Source organism: Armigeres subalbatus, chromosome 3 (assembly GCF_024139115.2).
Source record: "Armigeres subalbatus isolate Guangzhou_Male chromosome 3, GZ_Asu_2, whole genome shotgun sequence".
Lineage (NCBI taxonomy): Eukaryota > Metazoa > Arthropoda > Insecta > Diptera > Culicidae > Armigeres > Armigeres subalbatus.
Window position 1 is genome coordinate 407,458,874 of NC_085141.1, and position 21,073 is coordinate 407,479,946.

The window sequence follows — 21,073 nt, forward strand, 5'->3', positions numbered from 1 at the left end:
TTTATCTCCTGTCGTCGGGTCGCCCTCCGTGTGGACAGTTCACGTTGATGATGCTGTAGTTGAAAAAAAGCCTTTCATTCTCAGCTTGTACATCCTTGGTTGCCACCCAATTACGCGTTGACTCATCTTGTTCAGCATTATGAAGCCGGTTCCCAGCATGTTGCTGCAGTTGCGACATCGAAGTTGCGGGGATGTTATTCATCGTAGATTATCATGTCACAACCTGCGAAACCTAGCGACTCGCAATTCCATGTTCCAAGCTTGTGAACGTGATCTTTTATTCGTCGCCTAGATTGTTGACGATTGTATCGAGTTGTATTTTCTCTATGTAGTGCGTATTGATTGAGTTTACGAAATTATTGGTGTAAGGAGCAGGTTCGGAATTCTCACTCATATGAATAAAAACCTGCGATTAATCCATTAAGCGGAGGGTGATTTTTCATGGTCCCCTGTGAGGAAGTATTCTCACACAACATTTTTATCCGGATAGAATGGCGGGTGATAAATTCGTGAGCGCCGGCGCCGGCTCGCCGGATAATTTAATTTTAATCCACAAATTTTCCTTCTCGTCGCCTCACCAGATAAATTTTACAAGCATATTTACAAAAATTTAGGACCGCTACGGGATTCGAACCCAAAACAATTTTAAAATGTTTAGAGCGCCCACTATAACCACGCCACCTTATGAATTGATTGAAAGCGATGGGAAAAACTGCTGTATTGAACCGTCTGCTTATCGTGGTGCATCGTCAGATTCAATCAGCTTGGAGAGGTAAAGTAAGCAGCATTTGATGGAGTGATCTGTTGTCGCGTGAGTGAGTGAGAAATCCGAACCCTGGTAAGCAGTATTTAGATTCATACCCAGCCAGGGCTTGGGCTAGTACGATTTGAGCGACACACTGCTTGCGAATACATGCAGCTTTTTACAGAAGTTTGACAGAGCCCACCACATCCAACGAGAGGCCTTCAAGTCTCAGTGGCCTTGGGTAGGATCGTCAAGCCCTTGTGCCCCTATTAGTCTTCAAAGACTTTTAGGATTATACTTAACTTTCAGAATTGATCTCGTTACTGAACGAAATATTCAGCAGTCTCTGAATCTTATAAAGCCTTCTACCAATAGTTTTTTTTATTTATCATTTCTGCTTTAGATTATTGCTGATCATTGCTGAATCTTTTCTTAGCCCTCAATATAATTCAATCATAGAAGATCATTCCCTGTCATCAGTCTATCAATATAAGTTAAATTAGAACAAACTGACGGCGCCAAACTCTACGCAAGGTAAGGTACGGTACGAAGTGAACAGGTTTGTAGACATGTCGGGGGTGATTTTCTCCATCAGATTGATGTCGGATTGGAAATTTAATTTTATATCCTGTTCACATGCCATTCATTCCGATGGTCAACCGACCACTCAAAAGCCCGAAAATGGGTTAAACTGAACGGTCAATAGGGTGTCCTACAAAAATTCAATCATAGGACAGTCATAATTTTCAACTTAAAGTTTTAAAAATTAAAATTTAAGTTGGTCTGTGGGGGGGTTTCTGAACATTTTTCTTCAAAAAAATTTCCTCTAAAAATGTATCTCCTGGGGGTTTTATGTCCAAACCACCCCGTGGCTACGCCACTGGGCCGAGCTGTCAACCTGTAAATTACAGGTCGTCTCGCCTAAGACGTGTCAAAATCGACAATTCTCGAGTCATCCGAGACGCAGAATAAGAATAAGGACAACTCCGTCGACGGTATTTTGGAAATTTATTAATTCATTTAGATGTGATTTTTTTTTCAATATTTAAAAAGAAATATACGGCGAGCAAAATTTGATTTTTTTTTATAACTTCACTTAGATGGATTTTTATTTTGATCAGATCAATTTGTTCCATGTCCACTCAAAATCAGTATATATGAAATCAGACAACTCTACGGAAGTCAACTGCTAGCTAGTTGCTCATTATGATACTCCAAAGTAAATTATATCTTGAGAACACCCTAATAGTGGGAGACGCCTACCAGACCAGACACGCAACGGTGGTGGAGTCGGAATACAAACGACTGTCGACTGGATTAGTATGGCCACTCATTCCGGGGGGTGGATTGATGGCAGATTAACTTTTCCGGTTCATGGTGTACGCAGCTACTACTGTAAATTGATCCCACCAGAGTGGACTGACAGGCTTTACGGCATAACAGGATGGATGCATGGCCAAGCGCATTAACATACGCACGTGGAAAGTTATGTATTTTAATTTGGTTGGAATTAATTTAATTGTAAATTTCCATCCGACACTGAGAGATGAGATTAATGGTTTAACAATATTCCAACAGAATGGGATGTGATTAACTACATGTTTATCATTGAAATATGTGTGTGGGATGAATCTCGATGACAATTGTCTCCGTATATTATGATGGAATGGAATATATTTTGATTGGAAATGTATGATATACATAAGTCGAAGCCAATCATAAACAGAAAATTGTTTCGTTTCGTACTAACATTCAGTTGAGAACAATAAAGAAGATACTCTTACCTTAAACACTTGTCGACAAAGAAAGTTTTCCTTAACAGGCAACAATCTGCAAAAATATAGAAAACAAAGATTAAACAACATTCTGGACGCTTGGTATGTATATTAAAAACGCATTTTTTTATTAAAAAAACGTTGTTGCTCAGCGTTAACAATGAATTTGTTCACTTTTTTTTAAATTCTTCGTAGATCCTTATATAAAAAGTCCAAAATTCAGCCATTTTTATATTTATGGTAGTGCATCAAAAGATTTTAAGCTTTTTTATACTTTATACATGGAATTGTATTCTAATTCAAAGTTCAAAAACTGGCGAACAATAATATGTCCTTATTCCATCATAGGTGGGTGCATTTTCTGACTACTTAGTTGAACAGCGAAACTTCTAATAGACTCTCCGTTAAGCGTGTTGACCTTCACAGAATCCAATCTTCACTCAGTGCAGCTCCACCAAAAGTTCAACGAGAAAAGATGATCCCCCAACCACATTCCCAGAAGTGTCAACAGTTTCTAATATCTCGACTAATGCTGCTAATTTAGCGAACACGTTAATTTAATGGACATCAATCTTGTCGTCTCCTTCGTCACGCCAAACAAGCAGCAGGGACTCGGTTTCCGGGACCTGCTGCCCCACTATGTGAAGGACAAAGTGCCGTAATAAAGTTATCATAACTCACTGGGTCCGCTTCTGCACCCTCCTTCACTCTCTGGGGCGACAATATTTCACATTCCAGTGGAAACAGTCAGCAACCGGTGGTATGCTGGGGAGGAGAGTTTGAAACATTTCTAGTGGTTTCACATGAATGGTACTTTCGCACCAGGCAAAGAGCCACATAAATTTAATCACACGTCCAATTGGGATGCTCACCACACCAGTCTTTACCGCATTCGATTGAAGTGGTGGCGTGATTTTTTCGCATACCCACCAAAAAAATTCAATCACATCGGTTGCCAAAATGCTCTTACACGAGTCATTGAAAATGTTTATTGAAAATAAAGTTCAAAAATCGATACGAAAATTTATATCGAAATGTATTGACGATGTTAGTTTTCAATTAATTGAATGAAAATTATCTGTTGAATCGGAAATTCCTAAACTTTTTAATGCCTAGGGACAGTAACGATTGGTTTACTTATAACATAACAAATTGAAATGTGTCTTCAACAAATAACCGTGATTGCACAGTGTAATTGGCCCATCCACTTCGGGCGTGATGTACTTACTTGGCCATTTCGGAGAGCTGCAACCGACCGTCCTTGTTGGCGTCGAATACCCGAAGCTGCGGGAAAACGTGAGCAGAAATCAAAATTAAACGTGTGAATTCGCACTCTATGAAATAAAAAAAACAGCAAAGCGAGAGAATTGGATGATTGTTACAGAAGTCATTACCATTGTGTCGGTGTACTCAATTAATTTATCCTCTGACACGTCGTTTATCTTCTTGGCTTCCTTCAGTAGGTCCCGGAGGAAATTCTGTGGGTGGGGAAAGAGTGATAGAATGAGTCTAACGAAGTGTGTTTTGTACGATGGAACGTAAATTTCACACGGTGCTTCAGAAACCGCAAAGCTTTCATCAACGAAAGCCGCGCGCTGTCGATTCGGTGAATGACGACTGGATGAGGGAGAGTTTCCGTTCCGAGCGAACGGCTACACTGGGTCATTGACTTTAATCGATGGGTAGGAATGTTTTGTCAGTATGTCATGACATCTCGAGGGTGCAAAATAACAAAAGAAGTTAATCTATTTTCCGATGTCTGTTGTTATTTATTAAAAAAAAAATACATCTCTCTACAGAAGTTTTGTATTAAAACATAAAAAAAATCCCAACAAACATTTGTGTTGCATGTGCATATATGATCAAAAATAGTTTTCTGTAGCTTAGAAAACTAGCTTATTCAGCTTGAATCGTTTATTGAGATGTTGGGACTTCTGTGGATGTTGCGATCGCTAGATCTTCATAAATTTAATTTGAAGACCTTCATGATTCATAAGCAGAACATGTTTCACTATTGAATTTTTTTATTGCTACGTAAACAGTTTAAAAAATCAAATGCTAGTAATCGGAATGACGATTTTTTCTTATCGAGTATGATTCCTATGAGAATTGGTGAAAGGAGGTGCTTATGACACTTCCCCGACGTAAGGTTTGCGGTTCAACCAAAAAGTGTTTATTTTCTAATTTGTTGTGTTCTGTGTTCTTAATGTGTTCTTATAAAGTATTGAAGTGCCTTTAAATTCGATCCTCGGAAACCTCAGACTAGATTTGCAGGAAACCGGTGAGGAAGTTCCTTTTATTTTTTCTTACACGCCGTTCCCGCCATTTGAATGAAAAGGCGTGAGCAGTATACTTCCGTCATACGTATATTTGTCCCATGTTTGCTGTGATTCCCTATGTACATGGGACAGTTATGCGTATAACGGCATAATAATGTGCTTTATATTGCTCGTAGAAATTGGGGAGTTTTTGCAACAGAATAATATTTGCATCTGTAGTAACTATTTATTATTTTTAATTTTTTAAATATATTTGACACTCTGCATTTTTACCATCGGGTTATTCTATCAATTTTTCTTCATATCAGCTTCCTTTATGACGCGACGTAAGTTTCCTTCAGATAAACTGAAAGCCATGATTGATTGTCAATCCACCACTGCAACTAGCATGGCGTACGGTTCTGTGTACGAATAGTGTCGAACGCGAATGGATGCAGTTTTCCATTAAGTTTTTGTTGTACGTTTTTAGTCTAGTTTTATTTATTTTTTCTATTTTTCGGGTTTATCGTAACTGATATCCAGTAATTATTATAGCTAGATTCCTGGAAGATGGAATACTGTTGAAATGTGACAAAAAATGAGAGGAAATTGTGTTGAAAGACGATGGAGACCATGAAACGAATCTCTTTGTTCATCAAATGACTGACGGATCGAACCCAAGGAAGTATTTTTCCAGTTTTATTTGTATATTGTTGAATTTTATTTTTGTTGTATTGAATCTTGAGTATTGGCATAATGGAACGATGGTTTACTGGATGCTGGGTTTATTTAGGATATTTTGGATGTAAAATTATGCGTTTATAGGCATTTGCTACAAACAGATCTTTGGAATTCTGACCATGCTAAACTTTTTTTTAAGATCAACTATATCAGATAATAACCAGTGGGCACAAATTTTGCTTCAATAATCTTTGGTTTCTAGGACAGTCTACCATGCGAATGGAGTGGAAGATTGGAAAGAATATTCAAATTTAAAGAATACTCACAAACTACGTACGCCTAACGTATAACAACCGATTCAATATTTTATGATGTATGAAGTTGAAAAAAGCCAATATCTGTGTTGCGTGATTAATAGATTTTCCCTGATTAAATTTTGTAACTCTTCTGTTCCTCGCAGGTCTCAAATCATTGTTCAATTCAAATCTTCTCACGTTTACCACGCATGAGGCACAGCGACATTTTGACTTCGGTTAGTAAGTTAATTCAATTAAAAAAAAATTCAGAAGTTGGATGGAGCTGGTTCAAAACAATCTTCGTAATAAGTTGCTTTTTTGAATGGATGTGCAAGGCGTATAGGCCTATTGGCAATATCTGTCCTTTGAGTTTGAGCCAGTGGCGTAGCCACGGGGGTGGTTTTGGGTATAAAACCCCCCCCAGAGACAACATTTTTGGAAGAAATTTTTTTTTCGAAAAAAAAAATGTTCAGAAAACCCCCCCCAGAAAAATTTTCTGGCTACGCCACTGGTTTGAGCTTTATATATTTTCTCATTCTGTCACTAATAAAGATGTTAGTGGCCTCATTTGTGCTGTGATTGCATATTTGGGGTATTTCATTATTAAACATTTATTTTATATGTAAAATTTATTAAGTGAATACAATACTAAAAAAATAAAAAAAAAAGTCTTAAAATATCAAGCACTGGAGTATAAGAGATATGTGGGCAACTTTCTTTGTAAAAGACATGCTTCGTTTATTCCTTTTCGACGGTTTTTCACAACATCTGTGGACTTTTTATGTACATTTCATACACATAGTATTTTTTTCTGGTAAATAGAATAAAATATAAAAAAATAATCCGGTCTTCAACATGCTACTCTTCTTTCTCACTTAAAAAAATCATTGAATAGTTCGTCATTATAGATGACGACGTATGTTAGCATTAATATCCTGGTCGAAATAATTAAAAGCATGGTTTTCTTATCTTATTAAGGTTGCATGGATCGTATCACTTACCAAGGTGAATCCTGATCCGCGTAACTACTTATCCCGCCCACTTACAAAAATCCCTCCTGTGGCAACTGTGGAGATGCAGAGGTGATCTCGGTCTCTAGTAACTACAGGTGTCACACAAACTATTCCTTTCCTTTCCAGATGACCGTAAGGACGTGGCCGGCACCGTTATTGATCCTTTAATTACTGAACTCTCGATCTGTGCACATTGATGTTGGAAAGCTAATCCTAAGCCCCAACTATTGGTTCCCTATGCAATTTCGATTGTTCTGGTCAATCACGGAGTAGCAACTACGAATTGTGCGGTCATCAAGTTCAAGTTCAATTTCAAGTTCGAGTTTAATTCCTAGGAAAATTGTCATGATTTATCCGAGATATTTTTATTTGATTTCACCAGGAAAATTCCATTTCTGCGAACTCGGCCTGCTTCTTAGTTTGGTATTCTATTAGCATTTCCCCAGTTATTAATTGAAATGTACATCTGTACATCGTCCTGTAACATAGTTAAAACAGTCCGATCCTTGGTTTTGCGGTATTTCTTGGATGACAACGAACCTTTACCGCTGACACATTCTATTCTACGCATTTAAATTCGTTCGATTTTTCTTTAGTTCCTCGTGTTCCTATTGTATACCTTCAAAAGGGCATGTATCATATTTAAAATAATCCGATTGATATTTAGTTACGCGTGTAGGTCTTAAGGCCTAATTCCAGGGATTTCTTTGATGACCGAGAACCTCTCCTGTTGACACATTCTATTCTGCACACCGAAAGGGGAATGGACCAATTTGAAAAAGTCTTACTTCTTTACTCGTGTAGACCTGAAGGCCTTACTCCACGGATTTCTTGGCTGGGCAAGTTTTTGTAGGACAAAAGGTCAAAGGTCAAGAAGTCGAACGACCCAAGTAGCACACGCAACATCTTCCAAAAAGCACCTTGTTTCTATTCAGTCAAATGCTGGGTAAAGCGTACCATTGGTACTTCGCGTACCTGAAGGAATAAAATAGACCCCATCTCGCGGTCCTTAGCCTCTTACCCAGCAACTCCTATCCCTACCTCCCGCGGTGCTGGCCGGGATACGAGCAACCTTAGGGAAGCTCGGGTAACCAACCCCGGTGGGAACTATGGTCGTATGCTGACACGGAAGGGGGGGTTTGCCCCTCTCCGGAGGTGCAAATCTTATTGAGCATCTGTTCTGCATGTCACGATCGCCTCACAACAGCGCCTGTTCTCCATGTTAGGGTGGCTGACCATCGTCCGAGTGCCAGCGAGGGACTCTATGAAACTGTGCACCATGGTCCACCGGAAATAAGGAGGAATGGTCCTCCGGAAATTTAGGGGTTTGGTGTCAGGCCCTGCAAGCCAGCCTTTAAAAAACATCCGCCACGAACAATCAACAAGAGAGTACGGACCGGAGCCATCGGCGAAGACCACTGCGACGAAAAGGGACTAGCGATTGGAAACTCGGTTCGTGGAACTGCAAATCTCTCAACTTCATCGGGAGCACACGCATACTCGCCGAAGTGCATCGTAGCGCTGCAGGAGGTTTGTTGGAAGGGATCAATGGTGCGAACGTTTAGAGGTAATCATACCATCTACCAGAGCTGCGGCAACACACACGAGCTGGGAACAGCTTTCATAGTGATGGGCGATATGCAAAGGCGCGTGATCGGGTGGTGGCCGATCAATGAAAGAATGTGCAGGTTGAGGATCAAAGGCCGGTTCTTCAACTTCAGCATAATCAACGTCCATAGCCCACACTCCGGAAGCACTGATGATGATAAGGACGCATTCTACGCGCAGCTGGAACGTGAGTACGACAGCTGCCCAAGCCACGACGTCAAAATCATCATAGGAGATTTGAACGCTCAGGTTGGCCAAGAGGAGGAGTTTAGACCGACTATTGGAAAGTTCAGCGCTCACCGGCTGACGAACGAAAACGGCCTACGACTAATTGATTTCGCCGCCTCCAAGAATATGGCCATTCGCAGCACCTACTTCCAACACAGCCTCCCGTATCGGTACACCTGGAGATCACCACTGCAGACAGAATCACAAATCGACCACGTTCTGATTGATGGACGGCACTTCTCCGACATTATCGACGTTAGGACATATCGTGGCGCTAACATCGACTCTGACCACTATCTGGTGATGGTTAAACTGCGCCCAAAACTATCCGTCATCAACAATGTTCGGTACCGACGACCGCCACGGTACGACCTAGAGCGACTGAAGCAACCTGATGTCGCCACTGCATACGCGCAGCATCTCGAGGCAGCGTTGCCGGAAGAGGGTGAGCTCGATGGGGCCCCTCTTGAGGACTGCTGGAATACAGTTAAAGCAGCCATTAACGACGCAGCGGAGAACAACGTCGGGTATATGGGTCGAAGTCGACGGAACGATTGGTTCGACGAAGAGTGCAAACAGATTCTGGAGGAGAAGGACGCAGCGCGGGCGGTCGCGCTGCAGCAAGGTACCCGGCAGAACGTGGAACGTTATAGACGGAAGCGGAGACAGCAGACCCGCCTTTTCAGGAGAAGAAACGCCGCCTGGAAGAAGCGGAGTGCGAGGAGATGGAACAGCTGTGCCGTTCTCAAGAAACACGCAAGTTCTACCAGAAGCTCAACGCATCCCGCAAAGGCTTCGTGCCGCGAGCCGAAATGTGCCGGGATAAGGATGGGAGCATCTTGACGGACGAACGTGTGGTGATCGAAAGGTGGAAGCAGCACTACGAGGAACATCTGAATGGCGCTGAGAGTACAGGCAGTGAAAGTCAAGGCAGCGGAAGAGATGACTACGTCAGTTCAGCGGACGATGGAAGCCAACCAGCCCCCACCTTGAGGGAAGTTAAGGATGCCATTCAACAGCTAAAGACCAACAAAGCCGCTGGTAAGGATGGTATCGGAGCTGAGCTCATCAAGATGGGCCCGGAAAAGCTGGCCACTTGCCTGCACAAACTGATAGTCAGAATCTGGGAAACCGAACAGCTACCGGAGGAGTGGAAGGAAGGGGTTATTTGCCCCATTTACAAGAAAGGCGACAAACTGGAGTGTGAGAACTTTCGAGCGATCACCATCCTTAATGCCGCCTACAAAGTGATATCCCAGATCATCTTCCGTCGTCTGTCACCATTAGTGAACGAGTTTGTGGGAAGTTATCAAGCCGGCTTCGTTGACGGCCGCTCGACAACGGACCAGATCTTTACTGTACGGCAAATCCTTCAAAATGCCGTGAATACCAGGTCCCAACGCACCATCTGTTCGTTGATTTCAAGGCGGCATACGACAGTATAGACCGCGTAGAGCTATGGAAAATTATGGACGAGAACAGCTTCCCTGGGAAGCTTACCAGACTGATCAAAGCAACGGTGGATGGTGTGCAAAACTGTGTGAAGATTTCGGGCGAACACTCCAGTTCGTTCGAATCGCGCCGGGGACTAAGACAAGGTGATGGACTTTCGTGCCTGTTGTTCAACATTGCGCTAGAAGGTGTTATGCGGAGAGCCGGGTGTAACAGCCGGGGTACGATTTTCAACAGATCCAGTCAATTTATTTGCTACGCGGATGACATGGACATTGTCGGCCGAACATTTGCAAAGGTGGCAGAACTGTACACCCGCCTGAAACGTGAAGCAACAAAAGTTGGACTGGTGGTGAATGCGTCAAAGACAAAGTACATGCTTGTGGGCGGAACCGAGCGCGACAGGGCCCGCCTGGGAAGCAGTGTTACGATAGACGGGGATACCTTCGAGGTGGTCGAGGAATTCGTCTACCTCGGATCCTTGCTAACGGCTGACAACAACGTTAGTCGTGAAATACGAAGGCGCATCATCTGTGGAAGTCGGGCCTACTACGGGCTCCAGAAGAAACTACGGTCAAAAAAGATTCGTCACCGCACCAAATGTGTCATGTACAAGACGGCAATAAGACCGGTTGTACTCTACGGACATGAAACATGGACTACGCTTGAGGAGGACTTGCAAACACTCGAAGTATTCGAGAGACGGGGATTTAGAACCATCTTTGGTGGTGTGCAAGAAGACGGTGTGTGGCGGCGAAGAATGAACCATGAGCTCGCCCAACTCTACGGCGAACCCAGTATCCAGAAGGTAGCTAAAGCCGGAAGGGTACGATGGGCAGGACATGTTGCAAGAATGCCGGACAGCAACCCTGCAAAGATGGTGTTCGCTTCCGATCCGGCAGGTACGAGACGGCGTGGAGCGCAGCGAGCGAGATGGGCAGACCAGGTGCAGAACGACTTGGCGAGCGTGGGGCGTATCCGAGGATGGAGAGATGCGGCCTCGAACCGTGCATTGTGGCGTCAAATTGTTGATTCAGTGTTATCTGTTTAGATGTTAACTAAATAAATGAAATGAATTCTATTCAGTTTCATTAAATGCATTGGAAAAACATCAAAGCACGAAAAAGTTGCATCAAGATGTCAAAAACGTTCGAGTTGTGCTCAATGTTTCATTAACATTGCAATGCAGTACGTGTTTGACATTTGGAAACATACAACCAAAGAGTACTGCACTTTATGTTGCAAACACGAAACAAAATCATCAAGTTGCATATTTTTTTTTATCATGTAACTTCAATGCGTCTTTCAAAATTTATTTGTTTGTTTAAATTAAATTAAATTGTTGTTGCAGATAAGTTGAGTGTGTCTTCATGTTTCCGTAGGCTCCACCTCTTGCGCTTTTTAGATTGCAAGAGAGTTATGTTTGATGGCACATACGCAAAGATTGTTTCTTTCCGAATAGTTGCAACACAGTGAAATGTTCAGTAGTGAAACAAGTTGTGCTGCTTGGGGACAAAACGTCGAAGGTCCAAAGGTAAAAAGGGCAAAAGGTCGAAAGGTCAGAACAAAAAATCTGATTAAAAAGGTCGAAGGATAGAAGATCGAAGAAAAAAAGAAAAGGCCGAAAGGTCGAAAGAACAATATCGGTTATAGGACAAAACGTCGAAGGTCAAAATCACAAAGTCGAAGGTCAAAAGATCGAAGGTCAAAAGATCGAAGGTCAAAAGTCATACCAAAAGTCGAAATCACAAAAAAAAATAGGCAAAACGTCGAGTGTTAATCAACCATTTTTTTGCACTTTCATGTATATTTGTATTTCATATTTCTTTGTTAAATTTTTTCTTGTTTTAATCATAGGGCTTTCGAGTTTCGCATATTCACCTGATAATAGTTCATTTTTGATTTTTTTTCCTTCTTTTAAACATGGGTAGTTCTTTCGAGTTTCGCATATTTATATTTATTGGTATTTTGCCTGAAAATATATCATTCTAGAATTTTCCTTTTGTTAAAACATTCTTCAGAGGTATATTGTTAAATTTTCATCGAAGTGTTGCTAGGCTTTATTCACTAGAATTTCAAATCCTGAAACAAGTTCTTCACTCATTTTCATCAAAATGATCATTCGAAAAATATCATTTTAGGAATAACATGCCATCTTTTAATGATGGTAATAATTTTAATTTTAGGTGTGTAAAAGACGATACATTTTAATGGGAGTATAATTTGTTTTGAAGTGAATATACACATATATAATAAATCTATTGACGTAGAATCACGTCGGTTCTTTCTATATTGGGGTACGTTTTGCGATTGCGAAAATCGGAGACCGTCACGAAAATATGATAGACTTTGAACGTTAATATCTCAGCCATTTCTCGAAAGATTGAAAATTGGCAAACAGTTTAGAAATAATAAAACAACCAATCCCGTGCATGCATCACAAGCACGGAAATCAAAATCAAGCAACTTACGGATTTGGATCTAATCCTCATTTCGAACAATATTTTACGCAGAGCGTACACAGCGGATCGGACACAACAGCACGAAAGCGCTGGTAGCATTTCCAACGGAAAACCATCACATGGTCGTCGGCGACGGTGGTCGTCATTCAACCTCAACGAACCAGATTGATTACAAAAACGTCAGCTGTTGCTATCCCGCGCGATGCAGTGGCTTCCAAATGGTGGAGTCTCATCGAAAAGTAATTTCGTCCCGAGCAGGAGCGAAGACCTCGATTACAGAAATTGGTATGAATTCCCGACTAGAAGGTCATATCAAAATTATATCATCCTATGTTATTATGTTACACTAAATTTTTATAACAAAATTTGTTAGAAACATGGTGCAGGATGTTGTTAAAATATCTAAATTTCTATCAAAAACTACACTACTGAAAACAAAAAACTATCAAATTTTGTTACAATTTTATCATAAAAATAACATATTTTGTTAGAAATTTATAACAGAATCAGATACAAAATATATTGTTTCTGTGCAGTTGGAATTTTTACAGGTCGTGATAGGTCGTGATAGGTCTCCAGATTGTGAGCAAGAATCATAGTTTTTTGTTTTTGTTTGAACAAGAATATTTTTCGAGCACATGAAACTAACAACATTACAAATAAGGCAACCTTTTCAAATTATATCAGCGTTGTGATATCTTTGACTGGGAGACTTTACTACATCTATTTTAATTGCCTACTATTGGGCAATTCTGTGTTAAGCATTTTTCAAATCATATTATGATATAATCCTGTTACAGCATTTGAAAGATAATGGCTACTGAGAACAAAATTGTATCAAAATAAGTTATAAATATCGCAATATGTTAAAATTGTGTTCAATTTTTGTTATGCTCTTCTAGTAGGTTAGCCTTGCATAAGAGGTAAAATGGGGCTCTCCTTAGCCGTGCGGTAAGACGCGCGGCTACAAAGCAAGACCATGCTGAGGGTGGCTGGGTTCGATTCCCGGTGCCGGTCTAGGCAATTTTCGGATTGGAAATTGTTTCGACTTCCCTGGGCATAAAAAGTATCATCGTGTTAGCCTCATGATATACGAATGCAAAAATGGTAAACTGGCTTAGAAACCTCGCAGTTAATAACTGTGGAAGTGCTTAATGAACACTAAGCTGCGAGGCGGCTCTGTCCCAGCGTGGGGATGTAATGCCAATAAGAAGAAGAAGAAGAAGAGGTCAAATACCAAAAATCAATAACTCAAACTTGTATGCAGAATACTTGAGGCATGACATGCTTAGGTATTTCAATACCAAACAAATAATAATTGATTATGCATTTGGTTATGCAAAAAATGGTTTTCGTACGGCCGAGTTGCCGAATAATATGCAATTAATTGTATTGAAATATAATTTAATAACAGAGTATGTTATGGCTCAAGTATTGTGCATATTAGTTTTTGGTATTATTTCTTTGGTATTTTACCTTTTATGCAGGGCAGAGATGTCCTACACAGTTGGCAAAAAATCTGCTCTTTTTTATTCAGTGAGTGCAACTAATAGATGAATATTTGATTTTTTCGAAATGTCACTTTGATCTGTCGAAATAATACACGCTGAAGCCACGCGGGCTCGCGCACAGTAAATACACTGGCGTGTAAACCTTCTCTTGTATAAAGTTGTAGCCCGGAAAATATCGATTTTATTCACAATGACTATCAGAAACAAAACCAAATAATCTAGCCAGAAATTTCACTTTCCGCCGACGACAGCAAAATCGATGAGAACGCCACTTTAATGGAAAATATCGTTTAACTGCTTTAGTGTTTGGCGCAAAAATAAAAATGAAGGATTTTTTTCAGAATTGTCATTGTTGCTGTACCTTTGAGTTTTTTATTATTAGAAACCGTTACGTTACCCTATAAAGTAGTGAGAAGTATGGAATTGCCCAAATTCGCGTTAGGTAATTTGCGAACGGTTAACTATGTAGTGACCCTCTAACGTCCAAGACCGCCTTGAAGCCGGATACTTTTATTTTTTTTTTTAAATATTTTATTGTTCAAGCTCAAAAAGCTTTTGATGTCGAGCAATAATAAAAAGTTTAATGCTTGTTCAAATCTGGTTAAGAATTAATTCCAAACTAGAAAAACAAAATGCTAAAAAGGTGAAATTGATGAAATCGCGATTTTAAATATTTTGCCTGAATTGTGTTCAGATCGGTTTAAGAAAGCAAAATAGTGGTTTTGAACGAAAACTAAAATGTGGGTGTTACAGGGTTAAGTAAACTCTAAAGAACGGAGACGAGCCAGCCTCGGGCTGCAAGTCTCTTAAATAAAGACAAAAAAACTCTAAAGAATAGCGTCTGTATGAAATATAAGAACAGCTTATGATTAATAGAATGAAACCTCCAATTTCTGTCTATTCGCCTTTTTTTCTGTCGACCTTTTGCCTTTTCGGTCTTTTGTCCTTTCGACCTTTTGACCCGGTTTTTTTAAACCTTATTTTATCAATCTTTTATCATTGCTTCTCCATTCCTCTAATCTACAATTTCACTCCATACTTCCCATCTTTCACCTCTCACGTCTCGTTTCTCACTCCTCAAATCTTATTTTAAATTTTCATATTCCATATTCCTTTTCATGCTTTTCACTTTTCGCTTCTCATTTCCCAAACATATTTGCTTATTACTTCTTACATTTAACTACATGCTTCTCACTTTTCAATGATCACATCTCATTTCGCACTTTCTACTGCTTGCGTATCGCTTCTCATTTTTAAATTCATATTCTCACTTCTCGCATCTCCCACTTTACTTGTTACTTTCCATGTCCCAAATTCCAGATCACAATTTTTAATTGATTATAAAATTATTTAGTGCTTTACAGTGGAATTCTCGAATTAAATTTTCTTTCATTCTGTTTCTTACTTCTCACAGTCCATCACTCATAACTTTTCACCCAACATCCTTATCAAACTATATGAGAAGATGGAGGGGCTTTATGCCGTAGCTTAGTAAAAACCGCTTTGATGTCTTAGATGTGGGTTTTTTTTTACCACATGCATGTTTAACTGTTAAACAATATAGCTAACTGATGCCATCTAAAAATTATAGAAAATCTCAATCAGATTTATAATATTCACTAAGCATATGCGGTATTTCGAAAAATTTCGTTTCAGGTGGTTCGAAACGAAATTCCGCGGAATTTCGCGGAATTTGAGCATGGCGAAATCAGATATTTTGATTTCGTTTCGTTTCGTAAAATTACAAAAATTTCGCGTGAAAAAACTAGCTTAAAATGAAATTTAACGGAATTCCGCGGAATATCGAAACAAATTTAGACTTAAACCATACTGTCTCGTACGGTCGTGTATTATCAATAAAAATTGGCTGCGCCGCAGAACAAAATCATAAAGCTATTTTCAAAAATTATGTTATTTTTTTTCTATCAACGCCTACTACATCAGTGGTGCTCAGCACTTTAGACGTTTTTTTCCTTAATTTACTTCTCACACAATAAAAATGAGCTTTGACTATACAAATCAGTACTTGGTTGAAAGCTTTCAAATATATCTATCTGCTGAGGGCAATAAAACGGATATTTGTGTTAAATTCATTCCGTACGATACAATCAAAGCAAAACAAAAGTGCGGCCCGCGGGCCGCAAGGTAATTTTGCTTTGATCAAGTCATATGGAATGATTTTAACACCAATATTCGTGTTAATATCCTCCGCTGATAGATATATTTGAAAGCTACCGTCCAAGTACTAACATGTAAGGTAAAAGCTGATTTTTATCGTGTGACAAGCAAATTTAGGAAAAAAACACACAAAATGCTGAGCACCACTGTACTACATAATCCCTTATTAGTCGACAAATGAGCCAGTGCCAGCGAAAGTGATACATAAACCATTTTTGTCGATTTTGTGTTTTAACACCACCGGCTTCTGTTTGCAAAGATCTTGTAAGGAATAACGAAAAGTGATTTTTGACAACTAAATCTGAAGATATGCACTTTTAACTTCTGAGATATATCACAATGGCAATTTCGTTCATTCAATTTATGTTCACATAAATCTGCTGGTGTGACACATTAGCAGGTAGGAGTAAACGTAACGATACAGACTAGCCCAAGACTACGCGCAGCAGCTGGAAGTGGCACTCCCAACAGAAGAGCAGCTAGGCACAGCTTCTCTTGGAGAGTACTGGAGAGATAATCGATACGCCATTGGAAGCACCGCAACCGCTGAACTAGGCACGGTGGCTCCGAATCAGAGACACGACTGATACGACGGCGAATGAGCGCAGTTAGTTGAGGAGAAGAATGTAGCATGGGCGAGATTACTGCAACACCGCACGAGGGCGAACAAGACACGATACAAACGGGCGCGGAATAGACAAAACTCGATTTTTCGGAGGAAAAGCGCCAGCAGGACGATCGAGATGAAGAGACGGACCAGCTCTAATAACGCACAAAAGCTCTATGAGAAGTTAAACCGTTCACGTAAATGCCACGTGCCACAGTCCGATATGTGTAAGGACATAAACAGAAACCTTCTTACAAACGAGTGTGAGGTGATTCAAAGGTGGCGGAAGCACTACGAAGAGCACCTGAATGGCGATGAGGCAGACAACGGTGGAGGTATGGTAATGGACCTAGGAGCACGCGCGCGGGACATAGGACTTCCGGCTCCGAGTCTCCAGGAAATCCAGGAGGAGATCGGCCGGCTGAAAAACAACAAAGCCCCTGGAGTTGACCAACTACCAGGAAAGCTGTCTGAACACGGTGGTGAGGCACTGGCTAGAGCGCTCCACTGGGTAATTAGCAAGGTTTTGGATGATGAGGTTCTGCCGCAGGAGTCGATGGAAAGTGTCGTGTGTCTCATCTACAAAATGGGGCGATAAGCTGGATTGTAGCAACTACCGCGCAATCATATTGCTGAACGCCGCCTACAAGGTACTCTCCCAAATGTTATGCCGCCAACTAACGCCAATTACAAGATAGTTCGTGGGGCAGTACCAGGCGAGATTTATGGGTGAACGCTCTACCACAGACCAGGTGTTCGCTGTACGTCAGGTATTGCAGAAATGCCGCGAATACAACGTGCCCACACATCATCTATTTATCGACTTCAAAGCCGCATATGATACAATCGATCGGGACCAGCTGTGGCAGCTAATGCACGAAAACGGATTTCCGGATAAACTGATACGGTTGATCAAGGCGACGATGGATCGGGTGATGTGCGTAGTTCGAGTTTCAGAGGCATTCTCGAGTCCCTTCGAAACGCGCAGAGGGTTACGGCAAGGTGATGGTCTTTCGTGTCTGCTATTCAACATCGCTTTGGAGGGAGTAATACGAAGGGCAGGGATTGACACGAGTGGTACGATCTTCACGAAGTCCGTCCAGTTATTGGATTTCGCCGACGTCATTGATATCATGGCACGTAACTTTGAGAGGATGGAGGAAGCCTACATCAGACTGAAAATAAATGGATTGGACTAGTCTTCAACACGTGGAAGACGAAGTACATGATAGGAAGAGATTCAAGAGAGGTCAATGTAAGCCACCCACCACGAGTTTCTATCGGTGGTGACGAAATCGAGGTGGTTGAAGAATTCGTGTACTTGGGCTCACTGGTGACCGCCGATAACGATACCAGCAGAGAAATTGGGAGGCGCATAATGGCTGGAAATCGTACGTACTTTGGACTCCGCAAGACGCTCCGATCGAATAGAGTTCGCCGCCGTACCAAACTGACTATCTACAAAACGCTTATAAGACCGGTAGTTCTCTACGGACACGAGACCTGGACGATGCTCGTGGAGGACCAACGCGCACTGGGAGTTTTTGAAAGGAAAGTGCTGCATACCATCTATGGTGGGGTGCAGATGGCGGATGGCGAATGAACCACGAGTTGCATCAGCTGTTGGGAGAACCATCCATCGTACATACCGCGAAAAGAAGATTGCGGTGGGCCGGGCACGTAGCCAGAATATCGCACAGTAATCCGGTGAAAATCAAGAACCAGAACAACGATCCGACGGGAACAAGAAGGCGAGGTGCACAGCGGGCAAGGTGGATCGATTAGGTGGAGGACGATTTGCGGATCCTCCGCAGACTACGTGGTTGGCGAAGTGCAGCCATGGACCGAGCTGAATGGAGAAGACTTTTATGTGCAGCACAGGCCACTCCGGCCTTAGTCTGATAAATAAATAACAGAAACTTTCTAGTGGTCGAGTGTGGGTGATGTATCGGTGGTTTGGAGCTTATCCCTTATGCAAGTCCTTATATGCACACGTTTGAAAAACGAAAACCCTGATTTCCGAAAGCTTCTTAAAATGCACATTCATAATCTTCTATCCAGCTGGATTTGAATTGAATGAAACGGAGGGTCTTCAGCCTCTTTGAGACCCGAACTATTGATGAGAGTTCCACAGGTAGAAAACTACTTCTTCGCTTCTAAACTATGCATGATGATCAAATTATATAAGGATAAAGCTATTTTTAACTCAAATGGATAGCATTGAACTAGTTAATGTAATAAAAGTTTACAGTTAGAGCTTATTTTTATTGTTGAACGCTTTCTATAGTATACGAGTTCTCTTACTTATTCTGTTCTCATACTGCGTTTAAAGCCAACATTTATAAGGTAAAGTTGTTTTTATTTTTATTTATATACAACTTTCTCAGTTTCTGAGCGAATTGTATCCATCGTCGACCAAATATAAGATAAGCTGATAGAATAGTAGCATGATTTTTGTTATATTCTGGAATGTTGGTGACATCTCTCTGTCTCAGCGTCTAACCCAGTAGGACGATATATCCATTCTAGTGGCATGTAAATGGGAAGTAACACTTTTTTTATTCAGTAATGTAAAGAAACGTTTGGATAGAACTCATGACACTGTTCTGGTCTTATGCTGGTTATGAGTATGCGCAACAGATGTTAGCCCTATTTTGATTTTCAGTATGGTATTTGTCAAGAAACTTCGCATATTTCTTTTTTACTACCTTTAGGGTACATCAGTCATAACGTTGGTACAGTTTAGTTGCAGAAAATTTCAACTTTGAATTTTATTTTCGAAGTTTTTGGAAAAATGCGTCCTGGAAAATTTGTTCAATGTGACATGTACCACTTTCGCTAACACCGGTTCAAATACTTCTTTTGTTAGAAATGTCCAACAGAAAAAGAAAAATATCTTCAACTATTCTATACCATTTTTTTCAAAAGTGATCCGATCCGACTCAATATTTAAGACGTCAGGCTCAGAGTGTAAATATTATCAGATATGAATTAGATCAGTACAACTTTGTCAAAGAGGCAATGTCGTGGCGTGATTCTTGAAAACTTTAAACGAAGCACATGGTTTTACGTTGGATTGATTTGAAACACGGTTTTCGTCTTCGAGTTTTCAAAATAACTTTGTTTACAATAAATATTTAGTCGCTTACCAAGGTGGTTTCACATGAATTACTTTTTCAACAAATTAAAGATTCCTTTGTCGTGGCACTCACGGAGATGCAGAGCATTCCTCTTATAATCTCATAATAATAAGTATCAAACTAATTTTCCTCTCGTAATCCTAAATTGACTGTAATGGCGTGAGCGGCTCATACTGTCCATAGCAGCTGTTTCTTGCACTCAATTGGAGTCGATTGAGAATTAAAATTTGACTACAATCTTTGCATGCATCATATGCACAAACACATATACAAGGACAAACAGGCAATAGCTTGGTTCGTCGAGTTAACTGTATATAAGAGTATGGGTCTCCGAACCTTCTATAAAAAGGTTGAATTTATAAGGAAATACTAAATTGTTATACATTTTGTATGTGAAAATTATTTCTTCATGCCTGGCAAACTAAAAAAAATTAAAAACTGCGATTTCTGAAACACAATCTGAAAGACATATCTACCATGACTAACAAATCATTTATCTTCTACAATCGAAACTAGATGGAAAATATCCGCATATGTTTTCATGTAAGTCTTAAGTGAAAATCATTTTGAATGTACATAATATAAAATCAATTCAATAAAAATTCACGGAAAAAAATTAAAATTTCGTTCTAGACCAACATTTGAAAAGGGCGTAACAGCCAAAATTTATTCCTTTTGATTCCTTGTCTACATATATAGCAAAGAATCAAAAGGTATAAATTTTGACTGTTACGCCCTTTTCAAATGTTATTCTAGCGTTTTAAATTTAGTCAAAGGGCCAAATTTAAATTAAACGATTTGTGAAAGTGAAATTCATAAGAAGAAATACAACATAGTGGTGACGCGGCGTGGCCATCACTTGGAACGCTGCAAAAACTTCCATGAGCTCACCGCATCCCATTGGATCAGCGTGTACGTATTAACCGTTTAGATTTGTACTACCGAAGCCGAACGTCAAGAAAGCTGTCGCCATCCCGACTGAGAACATCCACTATGAAATATCAGCGGCGGCGGGCTTGAAGCGAATGAGGAATTCAGAAAGAGTGAATTCACCACGGATTGGATGAAGCGTTGCTGACAGGATCGCGGTTTGCGATTTAATCACGCGTTGACGAATCT

At 40.4% G+C, this 21,073-nt stretch overlaps 1 protein-coding gene across 6 annotated transcripts in view; it reads right to left on the reverse strand.

Annotated features, from left to right (window-relative positions):
- LOC134224145 (calbindin-32) overlaps window positions 1-21,073 on the reverse strand; it is a 310,480-nt gene that overhangs the window by 41,626 nt on the left and 247,781 nt on the right. For all 6 annotated transcript variants that reach the window (XM_062703408.1, XM_062703411.1, XM_062703406.1 and 3 more), the window contains 3 exons: window positions 3,915-3,998; window positions 3,749-3,804; window positions 2,530-2,575 (listed from right to left, as the gene is read on the reverse strand). In XM_062703408.1, coding sequence (XP_062559392.1) covers window positions 2,530-2,575; window positions 3,749-3,804; window positions 3,915-3,998 — 186 coding nt within the window. The remainder of the gene's footprint in view (window positions 1-2,529; window positions 2,576-3,748; window positions 3,805-3,914; window positions 3,999-21,073) is intronic.